General features: G+C 38.7%; 3 protein-coding genes across 6 annotated transcripts in view; 2 read left to right on the top strand and 1 right to left on the bottom strand.

The window, feature by feature from the left end:
- Positions 1-365: 365 nt before the first annotated feature.
- On the bottom strand, positions 366-4,526 carry uchl3 (ubiquitin carboxyl-terminal esterase L3 (ubiquitin thiolesterase)). Of its 2 annotated transcripts, XM_085135684.1 has the most exons (9): positions 4,383-4,526; positions 4,192-4,203; positions 3,045-3,173; positions 2,782-2,935; positions 1,500-1,585; positions 1,184-1,231; positions 1,006-1,081; positions 788-846; positions 366-702 (listed from the first exon to the last, which is right to left on the bottom strand). In XM_085135684.1, the coding sequence occupies exons 1-9, from the start codon at positions 4,422-4,424 to the stop codon at positions 613-615; spliced, it is 696 nt and encodes a 231-aa protein (XP_084991810.1). In that variant the 5' UTR covers positions 4,425-4,526; the 3' UTR covers positions 366-612. The 2 variants fall into 2 exon arrangements, with proteins under 2 accessions (XP_084991810.1, XP_084991811.1); XM_085135685.1 differs by lacking the exon at positions 4,192-4,203.
- A 2,653-nt stretch (positions 4,527-7,179) lies between these two features.
- Positions 7,180-9,906, top strand: commd6 (COMM domain containing 6). The gene is made up of 7 exons (XM_085135761.1): positions 7,180-7,439; positions 8,074-8,132; positions 8,591-8,656; positions 8,766-8,842; positions 9,029-9,197; positions 9,309-9,461; positions 9,552-9,906. The coding sequence occupies exons 1-7, from the start codon at positions 7,415-7,417 to the stop codon at positions 9,600-9,602; spliced, it is 600 nt and encodes a 199-aa protein (XP_084991887.1). The 5' UTR covers positions 7,180-7,414; the 3' UTR covers positions 9,603-9,906.
- A 2,098-nt stretch (positions 9,907-12,004) lies between these two features.
- Positions 12,005-14,122, top strand: part of tbc1d4 (TBC1 domain family, member 4) — a 40,371-nt gene continuing 38,253 nt past the window's right edge. The window contains exons 1-2 of one of the 3 annotated variants that reach the window (XM_085135757.1): positions 12,005-12,730; positions 12,885-13,326. In XM_085135757.1, the coding sequence (XP_084991883.1) occupies positions 12,940-13,326 (387 nt within the window). In that variant the 5' untranslated portion in view covers positions 12,005-12,730; positions 12,885-12,939. Of the gene's footprint in view, positions 13,327-14,122 lie in introns of all 3 variants that reach the window. The other 2 variants (XM_085135758.1, XM_085135759.1) reach the window with 2 other exon arrangements.

Below are 14,122 nucleotides of genomic sequence, written 5' to 3'. Positions count from 1 at the left end.
CACAGATTTACAGCTGTATAGTCTGCGTGTTTAGTGAGCCTCACTTCAACATCATTACTGCATCCAACAACATTAGGCCTATTTTTCCCCTCAAAGCTATGAATGAAATAGCTTGCAAATGTGTTTCTTCAGCTTGTGCTGAGCATGTGATTAGACATCTCATTTAAAACAAATCACTACATACAGTATGTGTCATTGAAGTCTGAGTAAAAAAGTTAACTTTCCTCAGTGATGCAGAAATTTTTAACATTTCCTTCTTCACTAAAAGGCCAAAAATTAAGTAAACAAACCGTAGTGCAATGTCGAGACCATACAGCTAATACCTGTATGACATTTAGAGATGTCAGCAGAGGCGAGCTGGAAAATTCAGATCTCAGTGAGAAATACCTTTATTGACAAGCAGCACTCTGTTTGCTTTAGAATTAATTTAACAACTATGTAGAACACGAGTGGAAATTACTTTACAAGGATATCCCTGACATTTTATTTTCTTCACACATCGACTTGCTATAGCATTTTGAAAGAAAAATTAAATAAAGTCAGCACTTCAGAATGTTTGGCAGTAATGTTGTCTTTGTTTTCTAGGGTCAGAGAAAAAAAAGAGTAGTTTCCTCAGTATGAATCTTTGGAGAGGGCAATGATGGTGAAACGAACCTCCTGAGGGTCGCGAGCCATAAAGACTTTGCAAACCTCTACAGCATCCTAGAAAAAGGAAGACAATGATTGAATGTAGGCAAGCTTATGGCAGTATTATTATGACCATCTCAGTTTTATTTGGTTGTCTCACCTCAAGGAAAGTATCCTCTGAGGTTTTTCCATGGGCAATAGGGAAAGGCTTACGGCCATCTAGGTATTGGAAGAAAAAGTTAATCATGTAGGTTTAACAAAAATGTGCTTCCAGTCTTCTAGTACTAAATGTTGTAATGATTGCAATAACCATCAACAATGTGACAAATTCTACCAAATATTTTCTATAAGCACATTTTTGCTTTGTGGCTAACTCACCCAGTTCATATAAGTGCCCTCCAACATTCACAAAAGCTATAAAATGCAGATTCACTTTCTCATCTAAACTTGGGGCCTACAACAGACAAGAAGCAAACGTTAAAGTGCATTAAGTTCAACACAAAGCATGCAAAAAACCTTGAGACAACACAGAGAGTTAAAAATTAAAAAAAGACACCTCAGTCTGTCCTTCCTGCGCACTGGATTCATGTGTAACACGTATACTCTGGAAGAGAAAACAGGAAAACAGGCTGAATGTTTCCTCTGTTGTATATTTCAGGGTCATTTGAATGATGCACATTTTTGTTACGGTTTCCTTTTTCCTGGTTCGTGAAATAATTTTTTATGACTTTGTACTATTACATTGTAAAAGCAGTAGCAAGCACAAGTATGACAATGCCCTCGTGTCAAGTTGGTTACACAATTCTTAGTACTGTCCTTCACACGTGATGAAAACTTTGTCACCCTGTTCTTAATAAAGACACTTTTCCAACCTCGTCTTTTTCCAGGAAGGTTGCCCTTTCCTCCGGGGTCATTTTAGATGTTTGTTCAAGAAATTTCTTAAGAGGAGAATCAGGTTCTGAAAGAAAGAAAAACACTTAATAGAACCTAAAAAAACTGACTTAAAGCAAACACAAAATTAGATTTATACTCAGTGACGTCTTTATTAGGTACACCTGTATAATGGAGTGAAATGAGATAATGAGAGAAGTCAACTTTAATATGCCCATAAACTCAACAACCACTGATACGTACGGCTGTTCAATTGCTCATTAACACAAATATTTAAGCAGCAACTCAGTGCATTTAACCATGCAGACATGGTCAAGACAACCTGCTGAAGTTCAAACAACGCATCAGAACAAATGTGACATTGCTGCTGTTGAGGTTTTCACAGACTGCTGATCTATTGGGATTTTCAAAGAAAACCATCTCTAGGGTTTACAGAGATCACATGGTAAGGTCAGAATTTGTTGTAAACAACATGAGAGGATGGATCCATCCAAGCTGGTGATGTAATGGTGTGGGTGATATAACCTTTGCACTCTTTGGGCCTCTTTGTACCAACTATGTATCATTTAAACACCACAGCTACCTGAGTATTGTTGCTAACCATGCCCATCCCTTAATGACTACAGTGTGCCCATCTTCTGATTGCTGCTTTCAGCAGGATAACAGACCATGTCACGAGGCTCAAATCATCTCAAACATGATTTGATGTACTCAAATGACATCAATGACATCACAGTCACCAGGTCTCAATCCGATAGTGAACATTTAGAACAGGAGACTGGTTTAATGGATATACCATTGACAAATGTGCAGCAACTGTTTGATGCCATCATGTCAACATCGATCAAAATAGCTGAAGAATGTTTCCAGCAACTTTTTGAATCTGTGCTATAAAGAATTAAGTCATTTCCAAAGGCAAATGGATCCAATCTGGCACTAGCAAGATACCTAATGAAGTGGCTGCTGAGTGGATTTTGACACTGACATACAGGTGTATAAGTTGTTATAGGTTTTGTACCAAGGTCATTTGGTTTATTATTTGGGCACGCTGCATAGTGTTGATGGTGTTTCTAATATTCTGCCGCTCTTATGCATGTAACAGGCACCTAGCAACACCAACTTCACTGATATACACGCATAGGGTCTTGCACATTAGTTCATCAAAAACCAAACAAGATAGATAGCTATAGAAAAAAATAACTGTCTAAATAAAGCTAAATGATCATTAAAGTAACCTCAATAAAAAATATAATGAAAACTCACCAAATTCCAGATGTGCCTGGTTGTTTGCCACAGCGTGAATTAATCCTATTGTTCCACAAGCGTTTCCAATAGTTTGCTTAATGAAGTAGACGTCTGGAGAAACCTGAGGTTGATCTTTGAGCTTCTCCTCCTCTTCTTGTTTAAATGCCTCATACTAGACAGACATGGCAGATGAGAGAAGAGACTATTTAACAGTGTTTCCTAACCAGATGTAAAGTTGACATATGGATAATGAAAATACATGACTTATAAATAACAGGTACCTTCTCTGTCACTGGAAAGAGGAGTAGCACCGCACACACTGGTCTTGGTACCATGCTGAGAAGCTCTGGATCCAATCCATACACATCCCCAAACTGCCAGGTTGGCTTCATACCCAGACAGCTAACAAACTACACACAAGCGGAGTGTAAATTCATGCAGATCAAAATAAACTTAGACATTTTAAATCTAAAATAAATACAATAGCTGGCTCCTAATTACCATCTGAAAATGAGATTTCTACCTAAAAGGTGAAAATATGTTTCTGTAACATTCGACTTTTGACAATTCAATGTAATTTAACTGGTATAGAACTAAATATTATGCCACTGTATGTCAGGAATCTAAACTTGAAAACTAAACTGTTAATAGAATAGCAAAATAATAAGAAGAACTTTTTACAGTAACACCGTTTTCAGGAAAGTATTTTTTGACACTTTGTGGAGAAAATAGAAATTTTCTTCATTATTTATTTCAACCAAATGCTCAATTGCTAAATGACACCTTCTGCAGCTAAAACAGTCAGTCAATCGGTCTATCAGCAAAAAATTCAAATAAAAAGTGATAAATAAAAAAAAGAGCTGCCTTCATGAAGTGTATAATGTTTAATATTTGGTGAAAAATTATTTAGAAGGATGATGATTCGTGCTTGGAGGATGCAGTTGCGATTCTGTTTGATGTTTGTATTAAAAACTAAAAAAAAAAAAAAAAAAATTAAAAATAGTTTTTTGGTTAACCCCCCCCCCCCCCCCCAAACAAACAAACAAACAAACAAACTACAATATCCTACAATATCAGAGTTCACTCAAAATCTCTGTGTCCTGCGAATGACATCAAACACACCGCACTATCTGCAGACTGAAACAGCTGGAAAGTTGGATGAAAAGTATGAGGAAAATGACTGAACGTCTTAAAATTAGAAGCAGGGCAAGTTGGCAAAGCTTTAAACTTATCAGATTTCTTCACTCTTGTTTCCTGTCAGTCTGTTTACATGACATTATTACATCATATTATGCCTTGAACCTTTTAACAATAACATTAGGTGCAACACCGCTGCTGAGTAGGCCTTGCATCTCTCCGAACCGGTTTGGTTATTTGCTTTGACTACTCTATCGTGTTTTACGGAAAATATAAAAAGAAAACACTTACTTTAGTCATGACCTGAAATGAGAAGACACAAATGGAAAACGTTAATGAAAATGTTGTTGGGTTAGCAAAGCGGCGACAACGGTTTTAGCTTTTGTTCTCTCTGATAGCTTCAAGTTAGCTGCCTCTCACATGTTTGAGAATGAATAACTTCGATAAAACAACATGTTATGAGGAAAACCATGAAAACATACTTCTGGGTTTGACTCAAGAGGCAGCCAACGTGGGGAATCCATTTTGAAGCACAGCTAAGTGATGTTTTCCCGTTAGAGTAGCGCTGAGTCCGATTTACAATCAAATCTGTTTGACAGCTGCGATTCGCTTCCGTGTCTGGAGGGCCCACGTTGACATGTATGTGATCCGCGGGGGTGACTTGCCTTTATCAATAAACCATGACTACCCAAAGAACATGCCCAAAAGACTTGATAAGGCATGCGACATATATGGATTCATTAACATGTTTATTATAAATCGTTTAAATACGATTCTGTATACACAAAATGAACATTAAATCATGGTAATCCCACCATCTTCAGCCTCGGTGGACTATTCCTAGGGCTATGGGCGGAGCTTAGATAAAGGCATTTTTGCGCTCATGGATGGACGATGTTTAAGTATATTCGCCGATATTTTGCTTCCAGTGAGCCAGACTTTGGTGTATTCACCATCTAACTGACATAATATGACACTGGTCATTGATTTTTTTAATGATCTAACCACCATAATAATATTAATAAAAATTATGAACAACAAGAACCACACTCAATTAAATTATTTCATTTTTAAATTATTAATCTAAGTGTTATTTTTACCAATAGGGGGCGTTGTTGGCCATGAATTCAATCGCTAAAGAAAACGACAACAAAACCGGATAAATAACAGAAAGAACAAAAATATTTTTCTTTGTGTGGTTATAGTTAGTCAACAAGGTTTCATAACATACCTTTCAATATTGATTCATAACACTTTGGTGGTATACCTTCATCGTCTTATTTTTTGTGAATTATGCCAAAACTGAAACCATCATGTGAGGAAAACAATTGTTTGTTGGATGTATTTCTAGATTTTTTTAAGTAGGTAGTAAGTTTTTGTTAATGTATATTATTGTTGTATTATTGTTTTTATTAGTAGTATTTTATTCAGTAATCTTTTGTTAAAGAGTTTAACTGACTGTAATTACATGGTAATGACTGTGTGTTATAAGCTTAGTGGTCTGATGATGTATTTTTGTTTCTCTTTGACCCTATATTTTCTCCTAGTCCCCCATCTGAACTATTTGGCAGGGATTCAAAACAGCTGTTCATCGACCTCGAGAGTGCTGAAGAAGCTTACTGAACTTAAGGGGATCAATAAATCAGAGACCTAGGCAGCAAATCATCAAGACAACATGATTAAACTGGTGAGTGTGTAAGACTTCGGTCTGTTGAAGCTTTCAACCCTTTAGTTTGATTTATTGATATTGTACTAAGAAATATAATACTCTGCAAAAAAGCCTTGAGCCACCACTTACTTTTTCATATTTTGCTTCCAGTGAGCCAGACTTTGGTGTATTCTTAAGTGCTTTTGAGCCATAGTTCTCCAGGCTTTTTTTGGACATAGTCTGCTTTATGAATTATTTTCAGTCCAGTCCTTGTACACTGACCATTTTCAGAGGAGTGATGGTTTGTTAAGCCACTTAAACAGATTCATTTTTTGTTGTTGTACATATACAATGACAATAAAGCACTATTCTATCCACCACCAGATGAACAGTATCTGAAAGTCATGTCCTTAATAAATAGGAAAAAAAATCCAGAAAAGACTTGACACCTGGGAGATGCATTTGGCTCTTTAGTTGATCCCTCATGAGAAATGATCTCAGAGAAAGAGTGGCTGTCAAAAAGCCATTTATAAGAAAGAGAAACAGAGAGAAAAGACAGAGGGATACGAAACTACACAAGAACTGTGGCAACAGGTCTTATAAGGTGATGAATCCTAATTTGAACTGCTTTGTTCAAATCTTTGTCGTTATGTATGGATGAGGTCAAGAGAGAGGCATCAATACCCACACTGTGAGGTTAAAACATTATAGTTTGGGTCTGCCTTTCATCAACTGGTGATGGGAATATTGTCAAAATCAATGAAATTATGAACACAGAAAAGTACCATTAGATTTTACATTACACTCCGGAAAGCATCTGACTGGCACCAGCTTAATTTTTTTGCATGACCATGATCCTGAATACACTGCCATTGCAGTAAAAGTGTACCTGGATAGAAAAACATACAAATGACCACTATCAGTCATAGACTAGCCCCTGTAGTGCCCAGACCTCAACATTATTGAAGCAGTGTAGGAACACCTTGCAACATGCAAAGCCTAAAGAACTATTCCTAAAGACTACTTTAAGAAATGACAAGAAAATGCATGTAACATTATTATACCAAATATTGAATTTCAGATGTGGTAGAATTGTGCATAGCTGTTCAAAACTTCAAAGACTTTTCTCATGAGTTCATTGAAATAAGTTCATTTTAACTTTTGTACTCAAATGAATTAATTAATTCTTAATTGATAAACTTCAGTAGAATAGTACTGAAGACAACTGAATATTTATTAGGGCATTCAGTTAAAAAAATGAGCAAACATGTTTTTAATAGGCTATTTTGCAGGTGGGGAGAGGAGGACAGAAATCTGTTGCAGAAATACAACTATATTGACGATAAATCAGAGATTTAACCTAGCAGAGCTTTAAATTAGACCAGCCACTTTGACAGATTTATTTTATTTTTTTTTACCACTTATCTAGTTCTCTTGAAATCAGTGATTGAGGACTAGAAATAATATTGATGCCGTCATTTCCCCAAATAAAATCCTGACCATTTAGAGTCAATGAGCCACCTCTCCGGCTGACTCCGCAAAAGACTAGAACAATAAATTTCTGCTACAGAAGATGGCGCTATGCACCGTTTACAGTGATTTGCTATAAGCTAATAAAAGCCAAAGAAGAAGACTTTTTTTTTTTAAGGAAGGAGCGTTAGTGGACAGAATTGACGTAGAATAGCTGGTTAGTTGATCTAAGAAGCCGATTTATTCGTAACTACTATTTTTTTAATAATACAATAATTACGTTAAACGTTTTCTGAAATTTCCAAGGCAATCTGTTCGGTGGTCAAATTTAGCGAGAAAGTCGCTAATTTTCTGCGCTAATACTGTGGTCAAACCCAGAGCCTGACAGGACAGAGGATGCCAGCAGCAGAGGAGTCATATGGTGGGTTCGCATTACTCCACTTCAGTAGAATGTTGTTTAAATGGCAATTAAGAAGAATAGATTAGGTTTTCACCCAGGAAATATGTGCTAATTTAGCCACTCCATAGCATTAACTTAACACCGTTGTAACCACAGAGACTTCCTGTCTTTCCCCCACTTATATTTAACTCCAGCATCTGACTCCTAATGCTTAAAAGCCCTTGACACCTTTTTAATGAATGCTACTTTAACATACATGCAGAAATACACAAATGTTTACAGCTCAGTAATAAAGCCAAAATAAGATGTTTTAAAAGCTAAATGAACCTTGCCCTCTTGTATTAGTTATTACATGTATTATTATTATTTTTTAATCCTTGTTTACCCACTGTTATTTGACAAATCACTATGCAAGGTTCTTCAGGTAAGGCCTATACTATATACTATATTATTTACTATATTTATTTCTGGGTTACATAATATATATCATCATGCTATTGCAGTTGTGATTGCCTGCTCTTGGGAAAAGAAAGAAAACAAAAAGCATTAAGAAGACACAAGTACTATCATTAGACTCCCATGATGCCTGTGACTGCATTAAAAAGAAGTATGGAAAACCTTGTGATAAATAAATTGTTTCACTTCTGTATTCAAGGCGTCAACAAAGTTGTGGACAACATATGCAGGATTTCTCCAGATCTGTTAGCAGATGTGGTGAGTGTATCTGTCCTTGGTTGTGTATGTTACTATACAGGTGGAAAAAAGTGGCAGCTAGGAAAACAGAGTAGACTTAAATAGTATTTACAGTGACAGCTGCAGACAACCCTCCTTCTGCAACTCTCCCCATTTGTGTCCTGAGTCTTTCCCATTACTTGAGCACCACGTACAGCTACTTGTAAATATGAGTCTTTTATTTAAATTGTTTTGGGGCTGTTTCATTAGTTTCACTGCCACAGGCTCAGACTGGATTATGAAACTGCAACTTAACTTAAACAGTTGTGCAACTTCCAAACACTGCCTTTATAACTCGCTACTGGAGGATGTTATTGTTGACCAAAATAGCGCTCATTTCAGGGCTATTAGCAACCACTGTGCACAAGTACCATAGGATGTGGTGTAGCTGTGGAGGCTATGCTGCAGTTCTGATAGCTAATCTTCAATAATCTCCACAGTGTCAGCACGTATTGACTTATCTTCAAGGGCAGAAGAGAGGAGTAGATTCAGCTGAAATTTCTGATGTGAGTCACCCTTTCTTTAGAATACATTTGACTTATAATAACCTATCCTTCCAAATTCCTCTTTTAAGACCTTTTCTGGGGTTTTTTTTGTTTGTTTTTTTGTGGGCAGAGATTTCAGAGAGCCGAAGTGAGACTTGATCATGAAGCTCTGCAGGACATGATCAGATTTCTCTTGCTAACATTCCGGTATTTTTCCCCACATTTCTTTTCAATTTTTTATAAAGATCTGAATGTAGTTTCTGAATTTGATAACTGTGTCTTCCATGTTGCATACATTTGTTTCTTATATAGCACACTTAAAAAGGCCAAATTATACATAAAGTAGGATGTTGTCCTACTATAGGCTGTGATAGTAGTGGGTTTTTTTGCTAGGTCAGCTGGAAAGAGCAACATCTCTGGGGATGAACTTGTGTCAAAGCTGGAAGAAGGCTCTACCAAGTGGACCAAAGCTTCCCTTCAGGTCTTGCATAAGTTGTGGAGTGAACATGGTGCGTCAGTCCACACTCAACAAGAGGCCCAGGCCATGCTCAGCATCGGTCAGGTTTGTCCAAGTTTAATGAAATAAAGTATATATATTCTGACTCCCTGAACATATAACTTCTCATTTTCTCCTCTTCTCTTTCAAAACTGATGGAACTTTGTTTTGCCTTAGTTGGTGGACATGCAGTGGAAGCTTGGCATGGCAGTGAGCTCAGACACCTGTCGATCTCTCAACTCCCCATTTGTGTGTCTGCTGCTGAAGATTGTTGAGCCTTCAGGACAAATCTGTCAGAGGTCTTTTGAGATGACCATCCCACAGTTCCAGGTTTTGTATTTTGTTTTTCATGTGAATGCAGTGTTGTTGGTGTTATTTATTCATGATATTTTATCCCTCTCCTACTTCTTCTTTCTGCAGAACTTCTACAAACAGTTCAAGGAGATGGCAGCTGTTATGGAGACTGTATGATTGTTAGCACACCTAAGTGCTTGTTACAGTTATACCAGGTTTATGTGCAACTAACAGAAGAAACTTTGACATAAGTGTTTATTTGCTGGTTGTCTCGAAACACCAACTCTCAGTTTTGTGCTTGTATTTTTCCACAGATTGCGTAACCTCCCAGGTGATAATACTTTTAGGATGTCTAGCCTTGGGTTATCTTATGGTTATGCATTATATATTTAAACTGCTAAGCCAGCAAAATCTGACTAATATATGTGTTGCCAAATGTGTGTGATGTGATAGTTTGTAATAAATTTCAGTTTGCCTGTGAGTGTTTGTATGTTTACACTAAACCACCCCCCACCCCAGAAATGAAAACAATACAGTGACCTAATCTGTTATATTTTTGTCAGGGGTAGGAGACTGTAGTAGCCCACTATACAGCAAATTACATACTAATATATATTTAAATAATATTACATGTAATATTGATTTGTCTTTTTGTAGAGCATGTGATGTAAAATGGTCCAACTTTTTAGTTTTTGCGGTTGTCTTAGAAGTCTGTTTCTATCAGATAACTTAAGTACTTTTACTCCTGTACACGGTGGAATGAGGTAACACATTTTTGCCACTACTTTACTTTGACTCTACAACTCAAAGGGAAATAATGTCTGTAACTAAGGCTTTTAAAAATAGATTCAGTGGTTAATTTTCTCACTAATATTTCACCTGTTTTTGGAAGCCTGCAAAATACAACAATTTAATACATTTTACAAAAGTAAATTTATGCAAACCATAGCAAATCAAGATCGAATAGATGCTCTTAAAATGAACACATCATTACTGGTTATTAGTTACACCTTTTTAGTACTGGTTAGACCACCTTTTTCCTTCAGAATTACCTTAATTCCTCATGGCATGGATTCAACAAGGTGCTGGAAATATTCCCTAGTGATTTCGGTCAATGTTAGCATCACACAGTTGCTGCAGATTTGCCAGCTGTGTATCCATGAGGCCAACTTCCTGTCCACCACATTCCAAGGGTGCTTTATTAGATTGGGATCTGGTGACTTGTGGAGGCCATTTGAGTGCAGTAAACTCACTGACATGTTCAAGAAACCAGTTTGAGATGGTTTGAACTTAATGACATGTCATGTTATCTTGCTGGAATCAGCCATCAGAAGAGGCATACACTGTTGCCATAAAGGGATGGACATGGTTACAGTACAATACTCGGGTTGGTTAAGGTGCTTAAATGATATTCAGTTGGTACTAAAGGGCCTCAAGTATACAAAAAGACCACACCTGGTGTGGTCGTCTGCTCAGAGTTGTTCTTCTACATACCTGGGTTCCTATCAAGCTTGGTCCCCCCCCAAATACAACAGCTGCTCATTAGATGTTTTCTCTGTTTCAGATCATTCTCTGTAAACCTTAGAAACAGTTGTGTTGGAAAATCCCTGTATATCAGCAATTTCTGAAAGACCAGTCAGACCAGCCTGTCTGGCACCAACAAGTATGCCACAGTAAAAGTCACTTAAAATCCCTGTTTTCCTCCATTCCGACGCTCAGTTTGAAATTCAGCAGGTCATCTTGACCATGTCTACGTGCCTATTGTGTTGCCATCTGTTTGATTAGATATTTGTATTAACAAGCAGATGAACAGGTGTACCTTGAAAATTGTGAATATGCACAGCAGCTTCGTCTTCTATCCCTCCTAATAATCTCATGACCCATGAGATTCTTCTGGTGACCCTGTGGAGGGAGTTCGACCCCTACTTTGGGAACCACTAGACTAAAATATCTAGCAACTACCAAGCCTGGACCAGCTATTTGTGGACCGATGGGTGGGCATAAACAAAAGAACAGCTTCTGATAACGTTTGTAGAGAGTGAGAACTTTTACCTTTTTAAAAAACTATTTTGAATACTTAAGCATTTTAGACCACTGCTTCAGTCAGTATGAACACCCACCATTGCAGTGGTGCAGCAAGTAATAATTGGAGTTAAGAATTAACTGTTATTTTTATGAATATTTCAACTTTTATAAGTGAGCCATTACACACTTCTTATTAGTAGACAATGAAATCCTACAAACTGGTTCAAGAACTCACAAAAAAGAAATAAAACTTACATTTTCGTATGCTTTTATGGTAAAATAGTAGTTTTAGAAGTAACGTTTGATTCCTGGGCCTTCAAAGATACTATAAAATGATTATGCATTCCTTAGATTGCTTGGATATTATAGCGTTAAGTTGAGGGGAAGTCTTCCTGTGCATAAAGCACCACATATGATTATGAATGTCGAGTAGTGGTGGGACTGAGATGAACCTACTTGTGAACAGCAGGGACTCACTTTGCTTAGCAAGAAAAACAAATTGCACATGTTATCGAAACATAATATTTTGCAAAGGGCTTGTTTTTACAACCCCTGGTCAACCTGATGGAGGCGGTCGGCAGGTAGAATTACAACCAACGGGAGCTGGAACCAAGGGCACTTGTGCCACGGGGGGCTGAAAACACATCTCACGGTGCCACGAAGAAAGAACATTTCCAGGTAAAACTTAATGTACTGTGGAGAAAGGCGGAGCCTCGTCCTGTCACGTTTCGCACAGCGGCTCTGCGCTGCCCACTCCTCCAGCACATGGGATGGATGGGCGGTTCGTCACAGGCGCGCAGCCGCTCCGCCTCCGAGGCGTTGTGGAAGAAAGGATCACTGACGGGAGACTGCGCCGCAAGACGATAAACAAGCATCAGTGTCTGTATTTTATTGTTCATCCGCAGAGAGAAATCGCAACGGTGGCAAAGAAGCGTTTGAGCACTAGGATTTCAGGACCGGGACGTTGGAAATGCGTCGCCCTGCGTGCGCATCGGAGACAACGTCCAACGCGTCAAAGAAATCAGATTTCTCTGGGTGACTTGTGTTTACACGGGAGCCAACCAAAGCCACGTTTTTGGCAAGCTATCTTGGTTGGGACAGGATAGTACAGGGGTGTTTAGCGCTTGATTCTCCGCCTAAGCAAACAGTCGAGCAGAGCAGTCAGTAAAACAGCCAATAGACACCACTCGAAGTTCTTTTTTTTTTTTTTAAATCCTTGAGGTAAAAACTGAACACCATGGAGAGTTGCAGCTGATCGAAAGGGCGAGCACATGTTGGAGGTTTGTTTAAGCGCTGCGTTAACTTTGTGTATGGATGTGGACATGGAAAGTGTTGCAAACTAAACACAACTACAGCTAGCCTCTGTGGCAAGAGGGAAAGATATATTGATAGTGTTTTATTTTTCTTTTGGGGTTGTTGTTTTTTTGGAAGTAGGATTTGCTCTGTGTTGTTGTCATCGAGTTTCGGGCGAAAAGTCTGCTGGGTCAACATGGAGAGTCAAGACGAGAAGGAGAAGTCGGACAAGAGGTTCGCCCTCACTTACATCGGCTGGTCCCTGCTGGACAGGCGGACCACCCTACCCATGCTGCCGTGGCTGGTGGCCGAGATCCGCAGGCGGTGCGAGAAAGGCGACTGCGGCCCTGTGATGCAGCCCAGGGAAGTTCATCTGGTCCTCTGCCCCCCCTTCATCCGATGTGTCCCCACCACCAGCAACAACTCCTCAGTGTTCATATTCGAGCACAAAGCACAGCTCATATCTCGCTTCATTCACAACAGCAATGACCTCACCTATTTTGCCTATCTCCTGCGGGGCCAGCCCGACAACCCCGAGTCCGAGATGTCCTGTCACGTCTTTAAGGCCTGCGACCCCAACCAGGTAGGCCTGCTCCTCTCTGCACAGTACAGTTTTAATTACCATGAGCATGAATGGACCAAAACTCAGGCCAAAAAAAGTAACGTGGTGATCCATTAGGAACACACAAACACACTTATAAAAAAGCTTTAAATAATATATTTTTTTACACCTAAGAAGACCTGAAGCAAGTATCCAGTAGCCTGCTCAGAGTTTAGCTTAAACAATAACAGCCAGTCGCTGTGATCTTATCATAATATTCCAAGGGGATTACAAGTCAAACGTCCTGAGTATATGTGGCTAAATTAAATATGATGTCATGGTGAGGCAAACTATTTTTTAAGGGTGGACCGATCCTGTCATTAGCTGTAAACTCAAAAACAATGGGATGTCCAACTAAGCCTGAAGTGAAATGTCTCCAAGGTGAAAGCTGTATAATTTAATCTCAACCTCGCACAATATTTGATCAGTCGTTGGTCTAAATGTGTTTGTTTTGGGATTAAGTATTTGGGCCACTAGATGGTGGGCATGACAAACCCAGTGCTCTGTTTTGTTTTTTTTTGGTCAAAGTTAATCCATCCCTGGCCTTTCCCTGAGCTTAAGTACAGTGGCCCTGAAGCTCAGTGCAACAGAGCTTAAGAAAAGACATATGGTTTTACCAATTTTGCACCACGAAGGGAAAACGATAGCTGAAAGCTCCCATTATAGAGTGGCATTTTCTGTCTTTGTGTTGGTTTATCCCTTTTGCAGCGTCATGTGTCAGACTGAAGAAGATGGGACTGTGTTTCCTGAAGTTGCAGTGCTCGGCGCTCTCGGGGCC

The sequence above is a fragment of the Neolamprologus multifasciatus genome, chromosome 16 (genome assembly GCF_963576455.1).
Source record: "Neolamprologus multifasciatus chromosome 16, fNeoMul1.2, whole genome shotgun sequence".
NCBI classification, from domain to species: Eukaryota; Metazoa; Chordata; class Actinopteri; order Cichliformes; family Cichlidae; genus Neolamprologus; species Neolamprologus multifasciatus.
The sequence above is the reverse complement of the archived record's forward strand: the minus strand, read 5'-3'. Positions and strand labels throughout refer to the sequence as shown.

Bases quoted from the DNA above. Each gene is read 5' to 3' on its own strand.
- commd6 (XM_085135761.1), top strand. From the start codon at position 7,415: ATGCCAGCAGCAGAGGAGTCATATG. The intron at 8,657-8,765 runs GTGAGTCACCCT...TTTTGTGGGCAG, and splicing joins ATTCAGCTGAAATTTCTGAT to AGATTTCAGAGAGCCGAAGT. The intron at 9,198-9,308 runs GTTTGTCCAAGT...GTTTTGCCTTAG, and splicing joins CCATGCTCAGCATCGGTCAG to TTGGTGGACATGCAGTGGAA.
- uchl3 (XM_085135684.1), bottom strand. From the start codon at position 4,424: ATGGATTCCCCACGTTGGCTGCCTCTTGAGTCAAACCCAGAA. The intron at 2,936-3,044 runs GTACCTGTTATT...ATGTCTGTCTAG, and splicing joins TCTTTCCAGTGACAGAGAAG to TATGAGGCATTTAAACAAGA. The intron at 1,082-1,183 runs GTGTCTTTTTTT...TGTCTGTTGTAG, and splicing joins CGCAGGAAGGACAGACTGAG to GCCCCAAGTTTAGATGAGAA.